This window comes from Sardina pilchardus, chromosome 19, assembly GCF_963854185.1.
Source record: "Sardina pilchardus chromosome 19, fSarPil1.1, whole genome shotgun sequence".
In the NCBI taxonomy this organism is placed as follows: Eukaryota; Metazoa; Chordata; class Actinopteri; order Clupeiformes; family Clupeidae; genus Sardina; species Sardina pilchardus.
The window spans coordinates 3839529-3865790 of NC_085012.1; the positions used below are offsets into that span (position 1 = coordinate 3839529).

The 26262-nt window shown below is 38.9% G+C and overlaps 1 protein-coding gene across 1 annotated transcript; it reads right to left on the minus strand.

The window, feature by feature from the left end:
* On the minus strand, positions 1 to 16399 carry LOC134066512 (patched domain-containing protein 3-like). Its single transcript, XM_062521871.1, has 5 exons — positions 15710 to 16399; positions 15397 to 15524; positions 14561 to 14706; positions 12804 to 14364; positions 1 to 19 (listed from the first exon to the last, which is right to left on the minus strand). Exons 1-5 carry the CDS (start codon positions 16397 to 16399, stop codon positions 1 to 3), a joined length of 2544 nt encoding a protein of 847 aa, XP_062377855.1.
* Between the last annotated feature and the right edge of the window lie 9863 nt (positions 16400 to 26262).

Genomic DNA, 26262 nt, shown 5'->3' on the forward strand with positions numbered 1-26262 from the left:
TTAGTGTCGAAGTGACCCACTAGTGAGAAAGACAAAACGTATATCACACATTGGAGTATGGGCCTATATGCAGACATTAAACCACATATTTAGAATATTGGACTTAATGATCAATTCCATTTTCTCTCAGTTATGACTGTCTAACAGAATGGCAATCCCGTGCATAATATAAACTGTATTTTAAAATATCTTCTCATTTCATTTACGTAACATAAAGCATTTGATTTAGTCAATGAGACACCAGCAACAGCAGCAAACTGCGGATGATTATGTTCATTGGTGTACTGTACTGACACAATCTCTGATGAAAATAGTAAAAGACTATAATTTTTGTTTACTACAGAAAGCAGACAGTATGAATAGAATATATACTTTTTTGATCCCGTGAGGGAAATTCAGTTCTCTGCATTTAACCCAATTTAACCGAATTAGTGAACACACAGCACACAGTGAACACACAGTGAGGTGAATCACACAACCCAGAGCAGTGAGCTGCCTGCCCAACCAGCGGCGCTCGGGGAGCAGTGAGGGGTTAGGTGCCTTGCTCAAGGGTACTTCAGCCGTAGACTGGTCGGGGATCGAACCGGCAACCCTCAAGTCACAAGCCCGAAGCCCTAACCAGTAGCCCACGGCTGCCCCATAATGATAATTTTTCAGTCCCATCCAAAAGATAGCAGAAAGGAGAACGAGTGAATAATTAAGCTAAACAACTTTTCCTGTAACATTTTATTATTTCAATTCCCAACCAGCAATATCTCCTCATTTATCTACGGTGTCCCTTTTTTTTACTATATCATCTTTAAGGGAGTTAAACATTAAGCATCTGCTCTATTACATATTAGTTCCGGGCATAGTTTTAATAGTTCACACTCACCAAATAAACTAGAACAATGAGAACAATAAAAAAAATTAAATGATGCCCTGTGGACTAAAAAACGTGTCAGCACGTCTAGGTCATGGTACACTTATTAACCTAATGGCAAAATTCCAGCTTCCTATCCTATTGGCATAGTCCCGATTTCAAATTTCATTTCCTGAAATGATAATTTTTCAGTCCCATCCAAAATTTGAAAAAAAAGGAACCTCACAATCACATTTAACTATTTACCACATGACATACTGTTGAATTACAATCTGAAATATCTACAGTTTTTAAAGTTTTGGTCATGGTTTAATTAAACCTTTAGATAACATTAATAAAAAACTTAGGTAGTTTATAAGGCACTCAAAACACAACCCATATGATGAATTGATTAATTTAGAACTACACTTTCATGCTGTGTGTGTGTGTGTGTGTGTGTGTGTGTGTGTGTGTGTGTGTGTGTGTGTGTGTGTGTGTGTGTGTGTGTGTGTGTGTGTGTGTCTCCTGGGTCATCTAAACTTTTGATTAGACTTTTGATTAAAAGCCATATAACAAGACCTTGTAAAAGGTAAATGACGCATTTACAATATGTTTGTAAATGACTTACTGTATGAACTAAGTAGTTTACTAATGTTGTTTAATGGTAATAAATAGCTAATATGCCATACCTTGTAAATGGTCAATTAAGTGTTACGAAGAGCTGGTGTGTTTTGGTTTGAAAGTCTGGAGAATAAAACCAACTGCTCTTAAGTGGTTCTTAAGCTAGAAACTGGCATGAGGTGGGTCAAACAGCATGCACGTATGGACATAATTATCTATTTGGTCAGAGACGGTGGACGTCATTTAGTGATATCTTGGAGAATGTGTACCTGTAAGTTGATGGATATGGGGTCCTGAATTGCATTGTTATTATGCTTATCATTTTCATAAGACTTTCTGGAATATTCCCTTTGTTGTTTGTTGTTGTTGTTGTTGTTGAAGACAACAATTTGTTGTTTTTGAATTATGCTTAATTATTATGCTTATTATGCTTATCATTTTCATAAGACATTTTTTCATAAGACATCATTTTCATTGTTGTTGTTGTTGAAGACAACAATTGTTAGCTTGCATTGTAGGTTTAATATTATTCCTCATTTAGCCTAAAGCACCTATACACTGTAAAAACTGTCACTTGTGCTTAACTCAATAAAATTAAGACAACATTTTCCAACAACTTTTTGCAAGTTTAGTAAACTAACTGATATTTTGAGGTATGCCAACTTACAGTTTTTGCCCGTTCCTTGAACACTATAGAGTATAGACCCATGCTTAGACTAAAGTACAGTAACACAACTTGAAGTTGTGTTGCCATATCTCAAACACATGTACCTAATACCTTAAACAAAAGTGCTGCTTTGCACTCTAGTTGCAATTCTGCAACACACTTACTCCTTTATACGACACTTGGTCCTGCATACTACTCCCTATGTCATACATAAGACATTTTGTTCAAAAATGAAATCTCAGAGTACCATTTGTTAAACACATGTATCCAACATACAAAACACATCGGGTTTAATAATTGCAACCTCTCAAATACACACCTGATGAACGCACTTACTTGCAAAACTGAACACCAATCAGCCATCTACAAAAAGCCCTCAGTTTAGCCATTGTAAATGGTGATGTGAATGTGTCATGTCTTTGTTTACTTGTGTGTAGAGTTTTGGCACAAAGAGAAAAGTTTTGCAAATGTATTCAAGCAAGGTGTTTTATATAAAGTAGACTAGTGTGTTCCTCCTGATCTGAAAGTGTGAGTGAAAGTGTGCAAGTGTGTTTCGTTTTGTCACCAGAGTTACATTTTGACAAAGGATTGTTAGGTTTTGATAGCAGAGTTTAGGTAGTAGAGTTTCAATTTCACATAGATGTGAAAGGTATATTTCCTAGTGTTGTGTTATGTTTACTTGAGTGTAGAGTTTTGGCATAGTGAGCGAAGTTTTGCAAAATGTGTTCAAGCAACGGACAAAAACTGCAATAATGTGCATTTTGATGTATGCAAAAATATTAAGTTGCATTTCAGAAAAATCCAATAAATTGAGTTCACTCAATGTAAAAAATATCAGCATATTATATACATTAGACTTAATTGAAATAGGTATTTACATGAATCGATACTACGTTGAAAAAAAGAATCGCTGGATTTACTTGATTTGATAATGTACTGTACATTGGTTGCACATGAATAAAACTTCTACATCTACATGTTGTAATATATTATGTATTTTCGTAATTTCAGTGTCATTGTGCTATACAGTTAGCACGGATAGTAGGAAGTCAGATACTTTAATTACATCTAAATGCCTATTTCCGTGCCGCCTGTATATTTAAAGTTGTCCTTTACCATTGACGTTGCAATTTTCAAAAATTGTAACATCAATCTTAAAGGACAACTCTGAATAGAATACTAAAAAAAAGACATAAGGAAATCAAATTAATTTATATAATAGCTATATTATTGCATAAATATCGTTTTTAAAATGAAGCCATATGGACAATAGCACTGAACGACTTTTTACAGTGTGTTTAGTGAATACATCTACAGTAAATGGAAATAATAAAAAACAAATAATAATTATACCCATTCCATTCTGTCCCTTACTGAGCAAACTGTTTGTTGAAAGTAGATTTGTCTACAAGTCACACCACTAAATATGTTGTACATATTAGTCAAAGTTTCCTTTGTGCCAGTGACAGTGTGACAGTGTGACAGCAGTATTACAGTAGTAGTCTGTAAGATTTGTTAACATTTTCACAGTTTTTCTTTTTATTATTTTATTTTTGAGTGCCATATGTTGCGCTGCATGTATTTGTACTGTATCAGAGACCAATGCAATAAGGGAAACCAGGCAGTCTTTGACCTTGACATCCCTTATCATCAAGAGTCTGAGAAGAACTCACAGCACATGCATCATTAAAAAGTAGGCTACCTTCAGAACATCAAAAGGGACATTCCAAGTAACCAAATTACCCTTTCTGGGATATCATCAGGTGTTAAATATATTGGTCTTAAATGCCACGTCTAAAGCGTGATTGTTATTGTTTTACTGCACAGGATTGGACACCAACACTATCACATGAACTAAAAAGCACATGATTTATAACCAAAAGGAAACAGAAAGGAGCACAACGCATCTATTTACTGTAACAATGATAAAATAATTTCAGAACCACAGATATAAATGGCCCAAAGGGGTCGGTGAAATTAGCCTTTATGTTTTAAATGCTAATCTAATTTGGCAAAGGTTAGGGTTTTTTAATAATTTATTTAGAAAAACGTACAGTGGAGGTGGCACAAATTCTTTTTGTCAATGTACTTGGTCATATCACTCTAAATGTGTTATTTTGGCATGTATTTGTTTGTGGATCAGCTAGCACACCACAGAGCACAGATTCCAACCCGGTCAGCAAATTCACATAAAGAAGCACTATTCTGTGGTGATAGACATGACACAAGCTATCAGTATCTCTTTGTTTGACATCATTTTGGTTGCTGACCTTGACAGTTGACGAAAACCGCGAAAATCAGAGCCATCAATTTGTGTGTCTCTGAAACTCTGAGTGTTCACTATTTTGGGTATTAATACACAACAGGACTGTGGTCACTGGTCAGGCATTTTGGCCCTGAAAGGCAATATACTGTATGTGTGTGCACAGTTTGGGACTACTTCAATAACCTTCATAGTGTGCTGTTGTTCACTGGGTGCTTGAACAGTATAATAATTCAATATTTTTTCTATCTATATTCTTATGTGTTTTAATTATTACTTTTTAAACAATTTTTAACTTTAGCACTTTTTATGCTTTAATGTACTATGACCTTGTGTGCTTTGTATTTTCATTTTTTTTATTTTTTTTTATTTTTAAATCATTGCTCTTCTTTGCTTTTGTTAGGTATTCCTTTTTGCTTGTGTTTATGTAAAACACATTGAATGACCTCTGTGTATGAATTGCACTACATAAATAAAGTTGACTTGACTTGTTGTCGATCGTCCCCCTGCTTACTCCACATCAACATGTTAGATGTTCTGGCTGCACATTGACTCTTGCCTTGATGAGCTCATTTAGATCATGTACTGTAAGTGCTTTGAGAAGCTGGTCCTGGCCCATCTCAAGACCTGCTTACATGTACCACCCTCACTGGACCCCTTCCAATTCCCCTACTGTCAGAACAGGAGCACCTCTGCCCTCTACAGCACTTTACTCTGTCTCACCTTGACAATAGCAACATGAATGAATATATACTTTTTTGACCCCGTGAGGGAAATTCAGTCCTCTGCATTCAACCCAATTTAACCGAATTAGTGAACACACACAGCACACAGTGAACACACAGTGAGGTGAATCACACACTAACCCAGAGCAGTGAGCTGCCTGCCCAACCAGCGGTGCTCAGGGAGTAGTGAGGGGTTAGGTGCCTTGCTCAAGGGCACTTCAACCGTGGACTGGTCGGGGATCGAACCGGCAACCCTACACTGTATGTGAGAATGCTGTTTACGGACTTCAGTAAGTTCAGCATTCAACACCATAATCCCATCACCAAACTCAGTGAACAGGGCCACCAACAGACCTCAGTGTGCTCGATAATCACACCTGCTCAACCATTACTCTGAACACCATGCAGCGAACCACAGGGATGTGTGCTGAGCCCTCTCTTCACTCCCTCTTCAACTACGACAGCACACCTGTACATGGTCTTTACACCATCGTGAAGTTTGCAGATGACACTATGGTGATTGGTCTCATCAGCAACAATGATGAGATGGCCTGCAGGGAGGGGGTCCAGCACCTGTAACATCATGGTGCACTGACAACAACCTGGCTCTCAACACCCAGAGGACCAAAGAGTTCCTTGTGGACTTCAGGAAATCAGTCTTTGCATTTGTACTCTGCACTCTGCACGATGGCATTAAGGTTGAACCTAATCTAATCTATTCTAATCTAATCTCATCTATTCTAATACCAATAAATGTGTTCCATACCAGTCAAAGTTTTCCTTGTGCCACACACTGAGCACGTGTTTGACAGTGTGGCATCAGTATTAGACTGTAACAACAGATTTGTCACCATTTCCACACATTTTCTTTTTAATGTTTTATTTTTCCATGCCAGATGTTGCATTGCATGAATGTGATGCTCTATTGAGTTTAATCAATATCAGTAAATGTGATATCTAATGCATCTGTCCTGTACCAGAGGCCAATGCAATAAGGAAAACCAAGCAGTCTTTGACTTTGACTTCACTTATCATCAATAGTCTGAGAAGAACATGTACAGCTACCTTCAGAACATCAAAAGCGACATTCCAAGTAACTAAATTACCCTTTCTGGGATATCATCAGGTGTTAACTACTGGCAATAAATGCCACGTCTGAAGTGTGACTGTTATTGTTTTACTGCACAGGATTGGAAAGACACAGACACTATCACATGCTTTAAAAGACCCAAAGAATTGCCATTTATAACCAAAGGAGACAAATAGGAGCACAAAGCATCCATGCATCTTAGACAAAATCAATTTCAGAATCTGCGAACCGATAGATCTCAGTGAAATTAACCATTATGTTTTAAATCCTAATTTATTTGAGCAAAGGTTAGATTTATTGATTAATTTGGTAAAACGTAGTATGGTGGAGGTGGCACTTCATTGTCTTTGTCATTGCACTTGGTCATATCACTCTGAATGTGTATTCTGTAGCATGTGTATGTTCCAACAGTCAATGAGAATGGCTCTGGGGTTAAAACTGTTGTTGTCCTGGAGGTTCGGCAGTTGTGTGTTGTGTAGGACTATCAGCCTGTTATGGCTTGTGCTACAAAAAAACTGATATGTCTGTATACCTCGTCTCTGCAGTGGCAGTGATTTCCATGCAACACAACACTTGACATGGTGTCAGAAGAGCCAGAATATGGATATGAATCATTGTCAGCTGTGTCGTGAAAAACCAGAGCGCTAGTGAATCTGATCTGGAAATAGAGACATATTTAAAAACAAATAAATACAATTAAAAACACTATTGTGCATGGTATTTCATTTCACAACTTGCGATTCTACAGAATTCGTGCAAATTGCTGTCCCGGAACCAAAAAACTAATTTAAAAAGCAGTAATGTAGGAAATTCTTTGATAATAAAATAATACAAGCAAATACCAATCAAAACCCAAAGTGATAGTTGATGTAGCTGCAAGCTTTATATATAAAATATCATCATTTATATGGTGCTTTCTATTGAGAGGTGGTTGTCCCGAACGCTAAGGTCTGAATTTTACCATTGAAAAATAAATATGAAATATTTATTTTTTATTTTTTAATCATTGTTTTTAGAAGTATCTTTTTGAATACTTCTGATAATTAAAACAAAAAATATATATTTATTCGATATTTTCAGGAAAAATCATGAATAATCATGTAAAAAATGCTGTCCCGCATTTTCACGTCACTACCGAAACATTGCACAGTTTGGTCAATAATATGATACTGCTTTAAGCCACTCCCCTCCTTTTTGGACCAGGAAGTTTTGCCTGTAACCCTCTCCCTCATGGTGGCTTGGTGAGTAGATCAGGCCCACTGTTTTGAGGTAAATGTGATCGAAAGTTTGGAAATCAGTGTGTAACATTTAAGAATGTCACTACCGAACACACATTTTCAATGCTTAATTAAGTTTTTTTGATTGTTTCTACTGGTCATTTAGGTTTTACTCATGTTTCAACATTGAGAACTGTGCTAGCTAACTACGTACTGACTAGCATCTTAGTGGTAGGATCAAAATTAGCTTATTTCGTCACTACCGAAACTGTCACAACCGAAACATTTGTTGATATTTCGGTTGTGACATGATTATTTCGGTAGTGACAAAATGGCACTTATTTCTTTATTTTGATAAATAAATAGAAACTTTCAAGTGCACAAATATTCTTTTTCAGTACAAATAATTTGTCAGACATATTTCTGTAATGTTTTATGTGATTTGATTAGGACTACCATCTAAAATAAGTGGCAGAGCTAGACGTTGTTCACCTAAGGAGTGCAGCGGTCATGTGGTAGCATTCAAATAGGTGGGAGCAGAGCCGGAGATTACTTTGTAGGCAAGCATTTGATGCGGGCAGCCAACGGTGGCCAGTGTGGTTGGATGAGCAATGGGGTGACAACCTTTTAGGTTGGTTGTAGATCAAGCACGCTGCTGCGTTCTGGATCATCTGAAGGAGTTTCACTGTGCAGGCTAGAAGACCTGTCAGGAGGGCATTACTCAAGTTGTCAAGTTGTGAGATAACTATTGCCTCAAGGAGTTGGGTAGTATCTTGAGTCAAGTAAATGCTGATTGTCCGTATGTTGTAGAGTGCGTGATGATGGCACAACCAGGCTATTGAGGCAACATGATCGGAGAAAGTTAGTTGGTTGTCGACTCCTACATTTCTTGCAGTCCTGGTAGATGCAATAGACAAGGAGTCAATTCTGATGTTGATGTCATGATGTATGGTAGGTTTGGCTGGGAGGACCAAGTTTTTGAGAGGTTTAGCTGGAGTTGGTGTGCCTTCATCCATGTTGATATGTCTGCAATCTGAGATCTGTGTCGGGACCAAGGGGTCATGAGTTGGAAAGGGCAGATAGAGCTGTGTGTCATCTGCAGAGCAGTGGTATAAGAAGCCTTGCGAACGATTGATCTGTCCCAAAGAGGTGGAGTAGATAGCAAAGAGAAGCTGGCCCAGTACTGAGCCCTGGTGGACCCCTGTGGTGACAGCTGTGGACGGTTGTCCATGGCATGATGCGTTAAATGAGTGTCCTGTGAGGTAGGATTCAAAACAGGAGAGAGCAGAGCTGGAGATGCCCATGTTTGAGAGTATAGAGAGAAGGATGCGGTGATTAACCATGTCAAAGACAGCTGATAAGTCAAGGAGAATGAGTACTGATGACCGAGTAGTCGCCCTGGGTTCCTTTAAGGCTTCTGTTACAAACAGCAGAGCCGTTTCAGTAGAGCTTTTGAACGGCTTTTGAACCCATATTGATTTGGATCCAGATAATTGTTCTATGAAAGAAATTCAGAGACTTGTTTGGAAACTGCTCGCTTTATACCTTTGGATAGGAAAAGCAGGAGTGAGACAGAATGGTGCTTCTCAATTTGAGAAAGATTGAGTGAAGTTCTCTCAAGTAAAGGTGTAACCCGGGCCGGTTTGAACGCTGTTGGAAGCATTGATCACATGTATGATGGCTGGTTGGTCTGATGGACTGAAGCAGGCTCATAGGTATAGGGTCCAACAATCTCTTACAGATAGTGTGGTAGTGGCCATGTGATGTAGTCTATCCCCCCCACCACCACAAAGGGCCACTGGAACTTGTAATTTACCACTAAAATTAAGTATCCCACTCCGGCCCTGTGTAAGAAAGACCCTTTTTTCCCCCTCATACAAATCGGTTAGCTACAAAGAGAAACATGCTCTCAGAAGAGTGCTCACATCCAGATTACTGAGAAAATACAGACTTGGCTCTTTGATGAGAAAAATTGTTGGCATCTCTTCCTCAGTTTTGAACAAGATGTCAGTTGTGTTAAATATTACTTTTTTCTGCATCCTTTTGATATATTGTTTATTATAACACAAATAAAAAGTTTCTGTTTCTGAAACAGAGCACATGAGGTCCCCACAGAGAAAGGTATTGGCTATCACCATACTAAGCTCAATCTTTTAAGATCTTTTAAGATTGAACATTAGTCTGGGGGCCTGGGGAGTCTGCACTTTATTTCTACTGCATTAGAGACGTGATCAATGGTCATAGCTCAAATGACTCTGTACGCTTGGATAGTCCTTCAACCAATCAATGGATAAGCCAGTTTGTGATTGGACCCAGCAGACGTGGACAGGAAGCAGGAGATAGATGTGCAGGTTTCCAGCCTGAGCTGCAGAGCGAAATCCCAATTGGCGGCAGATCAGGCTGGGTTTATCCAGCCTACATTATGTCATCTTTTTCTCAAGAGATGTGAAAATCAACACAGAATCTTGCCTCCCTTCAAGGTCGGAACTATCCACCAGCTCCTCAGCGTAATGTCAGTGCAAAGTGCTTTTATGTGGTGTTGCTTAAGGTCCTCTTTGTTCTGTATGTTTTGGCTGCATGATGCCAACCAATTTTGACAAACTAATTACTTTTTTTTACACAAAATATCGAAATGTCAAATATGTTCGTCACTACCGAACATTTGAAGTCACGACCGAAACACATATTATTCTGGAAAAATAAAATATGTTTTGCCATCAGAAAAGTTTACAAAATTGTATTTAGTGAGATAAAAATTTAAACTAATGAATCCTTGAATTTGAAATTTGTATCAGTGCATATATGGCATTTACAGAGAAATATCGCTTTCAAAATGAATTTAATTTGATGGACCACCCTTATGGTTTTGTTAAAATGCTATTTCTAATCAATAGAAACATAACACTGTCCTCTAAAAAATTTTTAAAAATATATTTAGAAGGTTAATGTAAAGAATATTTAATTTTAATGTTTAAAAACTCATTTTTATAGCAAATGTTGTTGCGTTTCGGTAGTGACACATTTTGGGAGAGAGAAAAAGTTTCAAAACTGTATAAAAACACGATAGGAAATTAAAGTGTCCATTCAGTAGAATAGTGTTCCTTAGATGTTCTACGTACTATGTTTATGACTACAAAACTTGCAGGAAAAAACACATTTTTCTCAAGAAGTTTTGAAGTGTGAATTTGCACCAATTCTGTAGAATGGCCCATATATATGTGCTTTTATTTGTTATTATTTGTTTGCTCGTGTTTATGTAAAGCATATAAAATGACCTCTGTATGAAATACGCTATATCAATAAACTTGACTGGACTTGACAGGACTTGACTAGTCTGAGAAGAGCTAATGCTGCACGTGCATCATTAAAAGTAGGCCACCTTCAGGACATCAAAAGGGCAATTCCAGGTAACTAAATGATTCCTTCCAGGATATTGTAACGTGTGAACTATTGGTCATGAACGTCACCTCCAAAGCTTGATTATTATTGTTTTACTGCTCAAGATTGGCAAGACACAAACACTGTCACATGAAGTCATTTGGCATGGTGTTTTATAACCAAAAGGAGCAGAAAGGAGCACAGAATCCATTCAGCTATGCCAAAATCGATTTCAGAATCTGTGATGGTTCATGGTTCTAGATGGCCCTAAGGGACCTGAGTGAAATAAAACTTTATGTTTTAAATGCCAATTTTATTCGACGAGAGTGTGTTTCTTTATTATCTATTTGGCAAAACGTAGTACGGTGGCATTTTATTGTTTTTGTCGAAGTAGGCCTAAACACACACGGCATTGAAACTATTGATGATATGTGCACAGCAGAAACTGGTGAACATTGCACTAAATAAATGTGATTGACTTGCTTTCTGGCTTCCGTTGCTGCAAACTCCTCAATCAAATCATTGTAATCCAGTTTGCAGGCACATCATTTTCAGTAAACAGAAGGGCGAGCCCACATAGTCTGTCCTGTGACACTGAGGTGCACAAAGTTTTTAGAATAGGTTTCACTCACTATCTCTGTGTGCAGGGATGTGGTGGTAAAATGAGAGGTGGGTAAACTATGAATTCTGTGATCTCGCTGAAGTGGACTGCACCATATGGTATCAGATTTTTTAAAAAGGTATAAAGAACGTGTTTGATTATGCTGGAGGTTATTGTCTATCAATACCAGTGGTATTAAATGGTTCCTAGAGTGTTGATGAGTGCACATACTGTGAATGTGGATAATACAGTGTGATCTGTGAATGTTAAAAGTTGCTATTGGTGAATAAACTCTTTTGAGAGGTGGATAAACTCTATTTCTGTAATTTCAGAGGTGGTGGATATACTGCCTTTACTTGCGTTTAGCCTCCACTACATCCCTGCCTGTGTGTGCTTGCTGCTCAGCCACATCTGTAGAATTATTCACAAACCGAACTATTTATTGGGAGACTGATCCATAATGAACAGATGGGATCGCAGATATCATTGGGTTCAGGAATGAGACAACTAACAGCACGTGCCTTCGATGGTTGATCCCAAAATGTCTATTTACAAAGTGATGAAAGGTTTAAATCAATATGTATACTTCTGTGTTCAATTTGTTTCGAGAGTAGACTAGGAATGAACAGCATATTTATCAATATCAGTTTATTGCACTAACACATGTACATGAAACAGGTCAGGTTTATACTGTATATCATGTCACATACAGTATCATCTATATCATGTGAAGTATATCAGTGTGGCATGATTAAAGGAATTATTACACAGGAATAATGACAAACAGATGGATGGGAATCATCCAGACCATTTTAATGATGTGTTTACTTTGACTAATGCTATTGTCTTACTATCAGACCACCTACACACGAAAAAGTGAAATGATATACTGTACTGTGGTTAAAACATTTCAAGCATTAGCTACCCAAATATACAGCATGAATATAATGTAGAAAGTACATGACATAAGCAATTAGTAAATATTCAGTAGGCCTATACTGTGATCTAGTGTGTTTGTCATATAATCAACATTGCATTTCAACTAAAAAATATATATTTTATACTTGTAACATTGACAGCATCATTAGATATCTGTGATCCAATTTCTTGATACCTGCCTACAGGTTCAGGGACAGTCTGAATCTGAATATTTTGGACGGTTCTGATTCTGATTGAGGGATCTTTGGCCAGACTGTTGCATATAACTATGCCTCACATGCTGCCCATTGCCAGACAATTGCCTTTCTTGGTGTGGCCTGTAAACTGCTGGGGTTGTGCCTGGGTTATAGATATGGTAAGGGTAGGGATTAGGAATAGGATTAGGTGAGTTTAAATCGTCAGTGGCACCGCTGCCTGGAGGAAAACCTTGGGGTGTGTGGTTAGTGTTAGAATTAGCATACGTCGACTGCTGCTTATTGCCAGATTGATCCTTTTCATCCTGATCACTAGAGCATTCAAAAAATGTCAGAAATATGGGGATGAACATGATGCCGTGAAGTGCGCCGAATGAGATGACCAGAAACATAATCTTGAAAAAGGTCCTGAAAATGTAGCTCTCTGCTGCTGAGAGGACCACAACACCAGCAATGGTAGATACAGCTCCTTGTAGAATTGGATATCCAAGGTGGTATAAGCCATCAATGGCTTTTCCATTGGCTGTTTTCTCTTTACTTGAGACAAAGGCGTAGGAAATGTGTGCAGAAAAGTCAACAGAAAAGCCGATGCAGATAATCAGGTTGATCATGGAGATGGAGTCTAGATTAACATCCCACAAAGCCATGAAACCAGCTACACCTACTATTACAGAGGCGATGGCAAAGGTCACCCACAGAGAACAGAGAGGATGTGGAATCAACAGAAGAGAAATTACAAGCATGATCACAGTGGCAAGTACAGTATTTTGGATAGTATTGCTAATAATGACTGCATATTGATCATAGTAAATAAAAGCAGGATGGTAGACCATCAGATCCAAGTTTGGAAAACAAGTGGAAGCTGTGTCCCTAAAAAAGTTCAACATGTTCTTTTCATCTATTGCAGTTCTAATGTTAGCTGTTGGGATAAACAATCGAGAGGCAACTATTTTGTTATTAGAAATATTGAGATCTTGTTTGAAACCTGAGACAGCAAGAAATGTGGGCAAATTAAGCATGAACACATTTTCATCTGAAAGATCTAAACTCTTATTATCTCCATATTTCTCATACGATTCAAGCCAAAATATAGTCCTGTTTTTGGCAACCATGTCGGATGATTCAAATTCATTCAGGCACATGTTGAGAATTTCACGAGCAAATTTCCCCCAATACTTGAAGTTTTCATCTTCAATAACTAACATGACAAAAGGGCCGTACTCTGAGAAATATATGTCCTCATTATTGTAGTAGGGAGCAACATATGAATCATCAGGTGCTAAATTTTTTAGATCAATTCCCTCCTGCATTTGAAAACAACCATAAATGCTACCGGCCAAGTATCCTGAGTAGAGCAAAACAACTAACACTTTAGTCCAAGGCTTTGTCAGAAATGGACCGTAGTGCTTTTTAAAGAAGATGTCGATGGGCATTTCCTCCTCTTTCTCTGTTTTACGATCATAAGCTCCTCCAACTGAACAGGCATTGCTCTTGTTGTGTTCATCTGCTAATTTAACCTTCCTGCACGTAAGCCAGTGTCTATTGCTTCCCTCTCTTTGTCCATTCAGGGCCAGAAAGGCACCGAAGAATGTGATGTTGTAGATGTAGCAGAAGAGGATGGCTGTGCCGGTGTACATGCAGAAGGACTGGACCGACCCAAAAGGGGTCAAGAGGCCGATGTAAAAGGCAAAGACATTAGTGAGAGTGGTGATGGTGATGGAAACAGCAGCGTGCTCGTATGTCTCGGCCATGCGATCTTCCACCTTATCATGGACTTTTGTTTTCTGCCAGCATGAAATCATAATGAACATGTCATCCACACCAATACCTGTGACAAGAGAGGGCTATTAGACAAACCATATTTCACAATGATGTAAAAGCAAAATTAGTCTAATTTATCCACATAATATGCTGAAAATAGGCATGATTATATTTTCAGTGATGATAGCAAAAGTTTATTGATTCAGCAGGTTGAAAGCATTTCTTTGAAAGCTTTTCTTTCAAACTAGATGTGTTTTATTTACCAAGAATGAGAAAGGGAGCAGACGCCACGGTCATCACGAATGGCATCCCACAGAAGAGCAGCAGTCCAAAACTGCTGAGCACCGCCAGGCCTGCAGACAGCACCCCGAAGGTGGCCACCCAGACCTTGTTCCTCACACAGTCCAGCCTGATTGAGCACAGATATGACACATGCAGGTAAACATGCATCTACAGTCAAACGAGGACTATCTCATAATGTGGCTGTTGGAGCGAGGCCTATACTGTACATATTACAGTGTGATCATACATCATAGTTTCTCTTCATGCATCCGTAGAATGATATACTGTACAGCACTTAGTCTGATAATTGTTCATTACATATAGACTGATATGCCTTATTTTTAAGGTGAAGGCAGAGGATAATGTGATAGTATATGGGTGCAGTGTTTGAATTTCCAAATATAAATTACAAGAAAAAATATATTAAAAAAGAGATATGCCTGGCTTGAAGTATTTTTAGCCAATCAACCAAATAGTGCTATTCCATCATAATTTCAAATGTGTGTTTTACATTATATGCTCAGTGGTTCCATCATCATTAGCTCATAATACTAAATCCAGATTTGATAAGAAATCAATCAAAGAATATCAGTATTGCACACTGAGTGCATAATCATGGACTGTGAAAAGATATCCATAACTTCCAAAAAGCAATATAACAACCAATTACACCATTTGATAAATGCCATGTCCAAATTAAAAATATTTTTTGATATAGAAAATGATCTCACCATCTACATCTACTAAATTGCAAGATGATGTAGTTGTCCGTTTATCTCAAGAGTTATCTGATGTTTCACCTTAATGTACAACATACCTCAAACAGGACATTATGGAGACAGTAACGGCCAGAAAGTATGTAACAGAGAACAGTGGGATGACTGTTTTAGAATTTGCATCAAATTCCTCCTCTCTTGATATTGAAGTGAAATATGAAACTGAGATCTGCAAAGTTTTATAGAGAAAGAGTGGATTAGACATCTATCACTGGTAAATTGGTATCTTAAGCAAATTAATCTTTTGTCTCTGTTTCTGTTGATCATTTAACAAGTTAGAACTCATTAGAAATGACACATAGTATTTAAAGCCAAAGCTATATAGCATATTTTCTATGGAGCATTCAAACGTACCGTTTTGGAGGCTTTTCTTTCTGAAAAGATCTTTATAAACTTCTTCAGCCATAGATCCGTTTCAGTTTTGTTGTCCTCTTTCAAATAATAGAAAAGCCTGATTGCTTGCGCAGTCTTTACACTTTTGTTCGGGTCCTGATCCACTCCCCCAATTGCTGTCCCTGTGAATTCTGTCTTGTGTTGGGGGTAATCTATTGGTATGCCATTAGTAACATAGTCGCTCACAATATTCAATATTGGATTCGAGACACATTTCAAATCTCTGTCCTTGACACACAGATCTGAAAAAGTCTTTGGACTCTCATCTGCCTTGATGCGCTGTACTGTTTTATCTAGTTCCAGAACTTCCTGAAACGCATCTTTGGTGAGAATATTTTCTGAGTACACAGCGATTAATGAAGCATATGTACCATCTGTGTAAAGCCTCAGACTTGAAAACTCCTCACCTTGTGGGAAGTGCTCTTTGACGTATGCTCTTTCCGCCTTTGCCGGGCCATTTTTTGGAGTGAATTGATCTTCGATGTTGTTTGACTCTCTGTCTTCTAGAAAATAAAACCCTGCACCGAGACCTGCGGATATGATAAGGGGTGGAATAAGGAACATCCATGGATATCTACCTACGATACGTCCAAGTTTACCAAAGCCTCTTGATATCGGTTTTTCAATGCAGTCTGTTTTGCAGGTGGACATGGTTAGGGCTATGCTGCATCTGAGGTAGATAGTTTGAAAATGATATCCCCGTCCTTTCCCTATCTCTCAGCTGTTGAAGACTGGCAATATTATCAAGGAAACTGTAGTGATTAAATTTATGGCTTCCCATCATGATGGTGCAGTGTATTCTGGTAATACATTAACAAACATAAACCTGATATCAATTTACACTGGAAAAAGAATGACGGACGTTCAGTCTTCACTTGAGCCATATTTGTGTTTTTATTACCTGAAATGAATCAGAAATGGCAACACACACTGGAAAAAGCATGATTGAAGTTCAGAGTTCACTCAAACCACATCTATTTGTGTTTTTATTATGACCGCCGCTAGCGTAGCTAGCAAAGCGGTCATATAGTTGTTGTCAACGTTTTTTTTTATTCTTTATTTATTTATTTTTTAAATTCTTTTTTCCCGTAATCGATCCTGAATTTTTCGTCAACGATTCCCGGGACACCGTAACACCGGAGCACATGAAACTCTGTGGGCATGTAGCCCCAGTAGATTCTGCAAAAAAAAATTCGCTTCGTCCCCGGGGGTCACTCCACCCCCGCGCTGCCCCCGCCCGAAGCCCAAAAATGACAGTTTTTCCTACATAACTACCTGAACCGTGGCGCCAAGGATGACCAAATGTTTATGGCATGTTGGTCTCAAGAGCTTGCATCAACTTAGCTTATTACCAGTCATTTGTGATTTGCACCCCCCTGGTAAAAATTGAAAATGCAATGTAATATTGCTTTAATTGCCCCTATCTTCAGATGAGATGTTATGAACTGCACCAAATTTAATGTGTATGATGAACCTGACACCCCCTGGGAATATGCCAAGTTTTGTGGAATTTCATCCATGGGGGGCTATAAAATAAATGGATTTATGTGTACATTCAGGACTGTATACCCATCGGCCTGTAGATGGTGGTATTATCCCTCTGGAGTCTAAATCCCCCGCTGGGGATTTGAAAAACTGTTCCAAACACAAATCTCTGCTAGTTTTTGTCCTAGAAACATGTAAGTGACACCATTAGAAACATATGTTTTAAAAGAGAATGGTTGCTCTGGGTGCTGGATGCTACGGTCATACACACACACACACACACAAACATGCAGGAACCCACACACACACAAACACAGGCAAGCACAGGCACATATACACAAACACACACAAATAAATACACACACAGACACATACCTACACACACACGCACCAGCACACACATGTACGTAACAAATTACACAAACATATGCACAAACACGCCCACACGCATGCACACACACACCCTCACACACACACACACACACACACACACACACAGATGCACAGTACACACACACCCTCACACACACACACACACACACACAGATGCACAGTACACACACACACACACACCTACACACACCTTACACACACACACACCTTTGAGTAAGTTTTGTGAGACCACCAGAGCTGAGAAGTGAGTGTGTGTGTGATGTACTATAGCCTGTGTGTGTGTGTGTGTGTGTGTGTGTGTGTGTGTGTGTGTGTGTGTGTGTGTGTGTGTGTGTGTGTGTGTGTGTGTGTATGGGTGCGTTTCTGTGTGTGTGTGTGTGTGTGTGTGTTTGCATGTGTGTATATGTGTCTATGTGCATGTTCTGTGTGTATTCTGTATGTGTTCTCTTTCTTTCTCTCTCTCTCTCTGTGTCTGTGTGTGTTCTGTGTTATCTGTGTGTATTCTGTGTGTGTTCTCTCTTTCTCTCTCTGTGTGTGTGTGTGTGTGTGTGTGTGTGTGTGCACTCGCACGCATGTGTGTGTGTGTGTGTGTGTGTGTGTGTGTGTGTGTGATCTGATATTGGAGTGACAGTGACGGCAGAGAACACAGTGAACATATACACAGAGACACATCTTTTGTGAGGAGTTTGCCAAAAAGCACCTGAATGACTGTGTGTGTGTGTGAGAGAGAGAGAGAGAGAGAGAGAGAGAGAGAGAGAGAGAGAGTGTGTGTGTCTTTAGGTACCGTATTTTCCATAGGGTTTATCATGACGTTGGTCCACCCTCTGTAGCTATAACAGCTTCAACTCTTCTGGGAAGACTTTCCACAAGGTTTAGGAGTGTGGGTTTTTTTTTACCATTCTTTGAGAAGCACATTTGGGAGGTCATACACTGATGTTGGATGCTTCAGCATTAACCAAGAGATTTTGGACAATTCCATGCTCCTAACTTTGTTGAAAGTTTGGGGATGGCCGCTTCCTGTTCCAACATGACTGTGCACCAGTGCATAATGTAATAATATGCATACGTAAATAAGTCAAAGTTTTCTTAACTGTAGTCAAATGATTTCAAAAGACAATGTTTGGTAAGTCTCTTCATAATGAAAACAATACCAACTAGAAATGCCAAAGAGTAACACTGGCTAGCATGTTGGTGGGGCTGTAGAGCTGGCTGGTTGCTGGTTGGTAGGGTAATTGTGATACCTGCCAAGGTGCTTTTGGAGTAGCCAAATTTGATGCTTGTGTGACAAGTTGTTCTTCAGAAATCACACTGAAGGTGGTTTTTGACCTTGACCTTTGACCTCCAACATCAATTCACTTCATCTTTACACTCACTCCAAATTATTACGATAAATCACCAAAATATTACTTTTTTAGACCTGTTTTAACCAGCTTTACCAAAGGTGCCAATGATTCTGGAGGGATCTGTACCTCACACGATGGGTGTTAGACAGCGGCAGGTTTCGGATCACTGATCTCTCCACCCTCCCATGGTGGATAATGAGAAGTTCAAGCAGGCCTGTAATACATTTTATAGCACCAATTATCCAGGTCATATGTGTTGCAAAGGCTGCAATGATTGACAGTTTGTTTACCTCCATAAACAAGAATCTTAAAACATTGAGCCATCATTGCCATCTTGTGGCATAATAAACGGCTTGCATTGCTTTTGTACCGTGATTTACAGTTTTTTCCAATCGTATACACACTAAAATTAAGGTTATCACACAGTTAACAATACTTAGCACTTAAGAAGCAAAACACCTGCGCAGACCAGTACAACATTAAGCACAAATTCAGCTTCACACTTTTTGCAAAACATTACACACAGTGAATGTCAAAACGTAAAACACATTTTAACACCTTAGACACAGATAAAGATTGTTAGGTACTTCCTTCTCATTACAAAGCCCTGGCTTGCCAATGACCACACTAATGAACAAATTGAATAATCACATGTACCAGGTGTGTAAGCACACATGTGCAAAATTGAAAACGCAGCACTCAGGTGTGTTATGCTCGATCCTCGAGGGGCGTTCCCACTGATCTGTAACTAACACTGGATAGACTATCCCATTGTTTTTCGGCCCATTATTCTTTATGTCGATCAGTGAGGATCAAGGCCCGAGGAGCGAGGGAGGATGTATACAAGCCCAAATGAGAGGCACCCATAGCCTGTGATGTGGATGAACTCTCATGGCTTGATCCAGCTAGACGGAGAGATGATTAGAGTATTACGTATTGTTGTTACTTGTTTGTATTGTTGCTTTAGTTTTTCTTTTCTTAGTTTTTCTTTCATTTGTGTACACATTTTTATTTTTCTACATTTTACAGTTGTAAGAACTATAATTTTGCCATTTTCTGTTGATTGACTTGTCACTGTAACTGAACATATGGTACAGTGAAATAAATAAATATTGTCTGCAGCATCAGTTTTGTGCATTGCTTGATGAGGGTTCATCAAAATATTTTTGTAATCTAAATTGTCCTAATGCTCTCAAACAATATGTCTGAATAAGATCCATATATTGGAAGAGGGTTTTTACAGATGTGTCTTGAATTTATTGTGTTGGTGTGTATAAGATAGCGACAGTGTGGAATCATTCAAAGAATGTGTTAGTGATATGAGAACAGTATAAGGTTTTATCAATGTGTTTATTGTTTTGACAGAAATATTTCATTTTGCTAATAATCTGTTATGTTCTGCTGATTGGGTGTTGTGTTTGGTTAATTGTGTGATGTGTTTAGACAAAAAGAGCCCCGTTTTCAAAATTGTGTGTAAACGATTGGAAAAAACTGTAAACCTAATGTGTATCAAAAGAAATCAGACTTTTTATTTATTTTACTATGTACAATCACTTCATAGTAATCCATGCACTTTATCACTAGCAGGTTAGACTACTGCAATGCACTTTTTACTGGTCTCCCCCAAAAAACATGGAAAATGGGAAGTCATACAGAACTCTGCTGCTAGACTTTTAACTAAGACCAAGAAAAGAGAGCACATCACCCCTGTGTTAGCTGTACTGCACCGGCTCCCTGTTTCCTATAGAAGTGATTCTAAGGTTATGTTTACTTACAAAGCTCTGAGCACCTTCTCCTAGCTTTTATTATCTTATCAACCACAAAAGAAACATGGATCTTCTAATGCTAATCTTTTAATTGTTCCCAAAGTGCTCCACAAGCAAAGTGGAGAAGCTGCTTTTATCCATGGTTCCCCAAAGTTATGGAACACCCTGCCTCTGTACATCAAACAGGTGAGTTCAGTGAATATCTTAAAAAAAAAAGAAAAACATACTACATATCTGTGTAGGAGAGCCTTTAGTTAACTCATCTACAGATACTCAACTAGCTAGTCCAGGTCAGGCCAGTTACATGGCTTCTCTAGTCAGCACAACAGTGCTAACATTGTACAAAGGTGTACAAATTGATTATCAATTAGCCTTTTAACATGATTAGCTAACACAATGTACCATTAGAACACAGGCATGATGGTTGCTGTAAATGGGTCTCTGTTCAATATCAACCGTTTCCAGCTAGAATGGTCTTTACCACATTAACAATGTCTAGACTGTATTTATGATTAAATACATAACTTAGATTAAAAATAAATAAGGACATTTCTAGTGTATATAATGTTAAAATTGCTCATAAAAAAATGCTGATTATAGTGTCACTCCAGTATGTTACATTGTGTATCATGTATATGTTTGCATTTTCATATGTAATATTTCTGTAATTTCATTTGGGTTTAGCATAAAATAATTATTCACAGATAATGTGAAAATTGATGAAAAATATCATGAACATAAACACTGAGAGATTAGATAATCATGTTAACCTTTATGACCTTATGTTTTGGTTAATTGCATCATTAACAACATCAAAAGCCATAATTCGACTCACTTACTTTTCAAGGTTACGGTTATGGCTTTGTGTTTACATTATCATTTTCATAATCATCTTCAGCATGCTCCATCAGTTTTTTTTTGCCAGTTAGGATAATCACAAGTGACATGTTTACACATGCCTCCTGGACGATGAGATTCTGGAGTGTCAAGGTTAACATGGAGTCAATACCAAGAGTGGAGAAGGATATTTCCTCATATAGGTCATCATACTCAACACGGATGGTTTCCCTGAGCACAGAGCGGACATTCACTTGGAGAAGACATGGACTTTTTAGAGTCCGATTCATGATCGCAGATGTTGGCTCTCCGAAGACCGTCCTCTGCTATAGCTGACAAGCGCATGGCTATGCAAGTGTTCTGAGAGAGGACATTGTGTAACTACTATCTTTGAAGTGGAATTTATACACTGCCTGTTTGGGTTTGTTTAGCAGAAGGCATTAGGCTCTAGGCTCTCATGGACATCCGACACCATGTTGAATTTCCCCTTGGGGATCAATAAAGTATCTATCTACACTATCTATCTATCATCCACTTGGCTTCGAGAAACCTCTGAAAAAGCTCTTTGTTGAGGAGAAGAACAAGGCTAAGAGCCCCCCCAGTTCACGGACTGACCAGGGAGTCCAAGGTTCCGGCAGTACTGACAGTATGTGTCCATAAATGTATTGCAGCAGCTCTACAGTTTAAGACATAATAACATGAATTAAGACATAATAAAAAGAGAACTAAGCAATATGAACACAGTCATAAATCAATCAATAAAGAAATAAATTATAAGAATTGATAAGTAGCTTAAAGAAGACATAGTCCATAAAGTGCAGTACAATACATATGGGTCATGAGTTCAAGTGTTTTATGGCACTTGGATAAAAACTATATTCGACCCTGAAATGATCTGAGGCGCCCTCCAGGTGGTAGCAAAGTGAGGCGGTTGTGGTCTGGGTGGGAACAGTCCATAATTTTGCTTTTTGCCTGCTGCAGGCATCTGGTATGATATATAATGTAGGTTTGGGAGCTGACTGTAAATAGGCATCTGGTATGATATATAATGTAGGTTTGGGAGCTGAGTGTGAATAGGCATCTGGTATGATATACAGTATAATGTAGGTATGGGAGCTGAGTGTAAATAGTGTTTTGTCCTGATTTCCAGCGCCTTTTTGTTAGCAGTGGTGCAGCTGCTGAACCACACCAGCATGTCGTACAAGATGGTACTTTGGACAGAACGGTTGTAAAAGGATAAAAGCAGCTTCTGGGGGAGGTTTGATTTTGTTGAGTGACCTGAGAAAGTACAGCCGCTGCTGTAGCCACTTATCTGCTCTTATCAGCTGCTGTTGTGATTTCCTCACAAGGGCTGTGGTGTTGGCTGCCCAATTCCCTGGAATGATTTTAACACCATAATGTTAGTGATCGTATAAACAGGATAGTGAGTCAGATACAGTGCAGACAGAACAGTTGTGAAATGTGCTCCTCAGAATAGCCACATGGGGGAGCTATAGAGTGTAATGAGGTGGCGTGTGTCATATCATTTCCATATCACATCTGATATTACAGCCTGATAACCAGATATATCTGAGATATCATGTAACTGGCTCTCTTTATGGCTGTTTTCCTATTTCGTTTTTTTCCTTCCAACCAGTAATCACCGGGTCAATCACTTACCATCTGTCTGTCTGTCTGTCTGTCTGTCTGTCTGTTTGTTAGCAAGATAATTTTGGGAGTGCTCCGTAATTCCGTCAAGATTCCGGAGGCTTTTATGTATTTAGCGATCTGAATAGTTTAGGTTCAAATGTATGACAACCTAGGAAGAACAATGCAGGCGGAGGTAGCTGCGCTCTCTGAGTGCTTTTCTAGTACATAATGAGACACACAGATGTGAAGAAAAAAACACACACACACACACACACACACACACACACACTGAAGCTTGAAGCTTGAAGCTGCTTGCCACTGAAGCTGCTTGAGGATTGATCCCCAGAGTGGGCTCCTGAAGAAAAACACACACACACACACACACACACACACACACTCTCTCACTCACTTACTTACAGTGAAGCTGCTTGCCACTGAAGCTGCTTGAGGATTGATCCCCAGAGTGGGCTCCTGAAGAAAAACACACACACACACACACACACACACACACACACACTCTCTCACTCACTTACTTACAGTGAAGCTGCTTGCCACTGATTGATCCCCAGAGTCGGCTCCTGAAGGAACCTCACAGCGAGCTTCTGAGGGAAAACCGAAGAGAAAACATACAGTAAGCCAGAGAACACAGAGCGTTGTAGAGGAACCCTTCAGCAAGCCACTGAAGGAAAATTCCAGCAGGAAAAACATACTTGGTCGTGTAACTACTCGTGTAATTTAAAGAGACCTTATGCAACTTTCTGCAGGAGACGATCGCTCCTTGTTTACATCTGGAAGTCTGAGACGAAGAACCACACTTGAAATTTATATATTTAAATATAGCCTATACATGTATAAATATACACGCTAAAGCTGTCGGGGAAGCTCTGCAGAGAAAATGCAAGCATAAAACCAGCGAAAACGAAAAACGAAACCGAAACCAGAGATGAAATCGCCAATCCTGCATAGTTCCTCTTTAAGTATTTAAGTAGGGAAAACGTGGAGGTGTTTAGTCGCTTCTAACTTCATCTCTGTTTGGATCCTAATGAATGAACTGGGCTACCTAAGTGCTATCAAAGTGGCGCTGCGCGCCCGAGCCATTGATTGCACGCTTTGAGACGCGAGAGGTATGCATCAACTCGTCCTAGTTAAGGGATTAATATTAATATGAAAAAATGTTGGAATGTTCCTTTAAAAGTAACATTCCCACACCAAAAAGCATTCTGTAAAAATGCAGCAAATAAGCACATTAATGCTACTGAAACATAGCAATCTTATGGCACAATAACTGCCTTACATCATGGTTTGAGGCCACAACAATAGAATTGTTGTATTCTATGCATTCGCCAGTAGGTGGCGAAAATGCATCAATTATATAGTCAGTGTACCCTTGATATTGCTCTGGTTTGCACAATGGCCGACTAAGGCGAATACCCACATTTACTTCAGCCATCTATAAACATTCATTGACTGAGCCATTGTAGGTTGGAGAAAAAGCATATGTCTCTCTAGCAATACATGTTTAATGTATCGCCCAAATGATTAGCATTAGTTGGTTATTCTTTGTTTCTGCTAAATAATAAAAAACTAGATGTACCGCAAAGCGATACATAATATATGACCACCACTCAGTCCTGCACATTCTCTCTACAAATATCAATCAGGCTTTTGTCTCCATCGCCTACTCCATCCCCTACTGCAACTTTTATGTACACTATATTGCCAAAATTATTGGGTCACCTGCCCTGACCCCCATATGAACTTCGGTTACATACCATTCTAAATCAATAGGGTTCAATATGACGTTGGTCCACTCTTTGTAGCTATAACAGCTTCAACTCTTCTGGGAAGGCTTTCCACAAGGTTTAGGAGTGTGTTTATGAGAATTTTTGACCATTCTTCCAGAAGCACATTTGTGAGGTCACACACTGATGTTGGATCTCAGTCTGCGCTCTAATTCAAAGGTGTTCTATTGGTTTGAGGTCAGGACTCTTGTGCAGGCCTGTCAAGTTCATCCACTCCAAACTCTGTCATCCATGTCTTTATGGACCTTGCTTTGTGCACTGGTACACAGTCATGTTGGAACAGGAAGGGCCATCCCCAAACTGTTCCATCTCTTGGTTAATGCTGAAGCATTCAGAGTTCCTTTCACTGAGAGGCCAAGCCCAGCTCGGGGATGGCCCCTTCTTGCTGCTGCTACGGATCTCATAGTCCTTGTTCATGAGGCCTAAAAAGAAAAGGTAACGGTAAACTGATGGAATATAAGACCTTCCATTTCTTATCAATCATGTAGGTCTTGCCTCTAAAGAAATAAGTATATTTTAAATTAATATTATTTCTATAGTCAGCGTTAACCAGACTTAAACTGCTATATTGTGAGAGAAGTTGAGTATAAGATGTTACCTATATACACCCCTGTTCTGGTGCCACTGGCCTTCTCCATGGGAATCCCAGCATCCTCCAGGGCTCTGTAGGAACACTGCAGCAGCATCTTGTGCTGAGAATCCAACTGGTCAGCCTCAGCATCCATGATGCCGAAGAACTTGTTGTCAAACTCATTAAATCTGTGTTAATCAAACACACACACACACACACAGTTCAGTGCTTACAGCAAACACGTAGCTCCTAAATAGCTCCTACAATTGTCATATTAAAAACATACCCATTTATAAGAGCAGCCCTCTTGGTTCGTGTCTTCCCAGGTTTGTTCTCATCTGGATCATACCACTGGGAACAGTCAAATCTCTCATCTGGAATCTCTACTGCACAATTCTTTCCTTCCACTAACCTTCCAGAAGTTGTCAAGGCCTTCACCTAATAAAGTGTCAGGGAAATGAGGATGTAGGACTTGAGTGAGGTGTGAAATCAGCGATACAGCTTTGGAAACAACCTCATGATTCATGATGTCACTGAACTGATATTGTACACAACTCTCAAGATACAATATGACGACTGGCAAACTGTTCCAGTAGAAACTAGCACCAACATTCTAATAACACAATAGAAGAGCAAACTATGAAAAAGAATTATATCTGACCAATTATAAAAATGTATTATATATCCA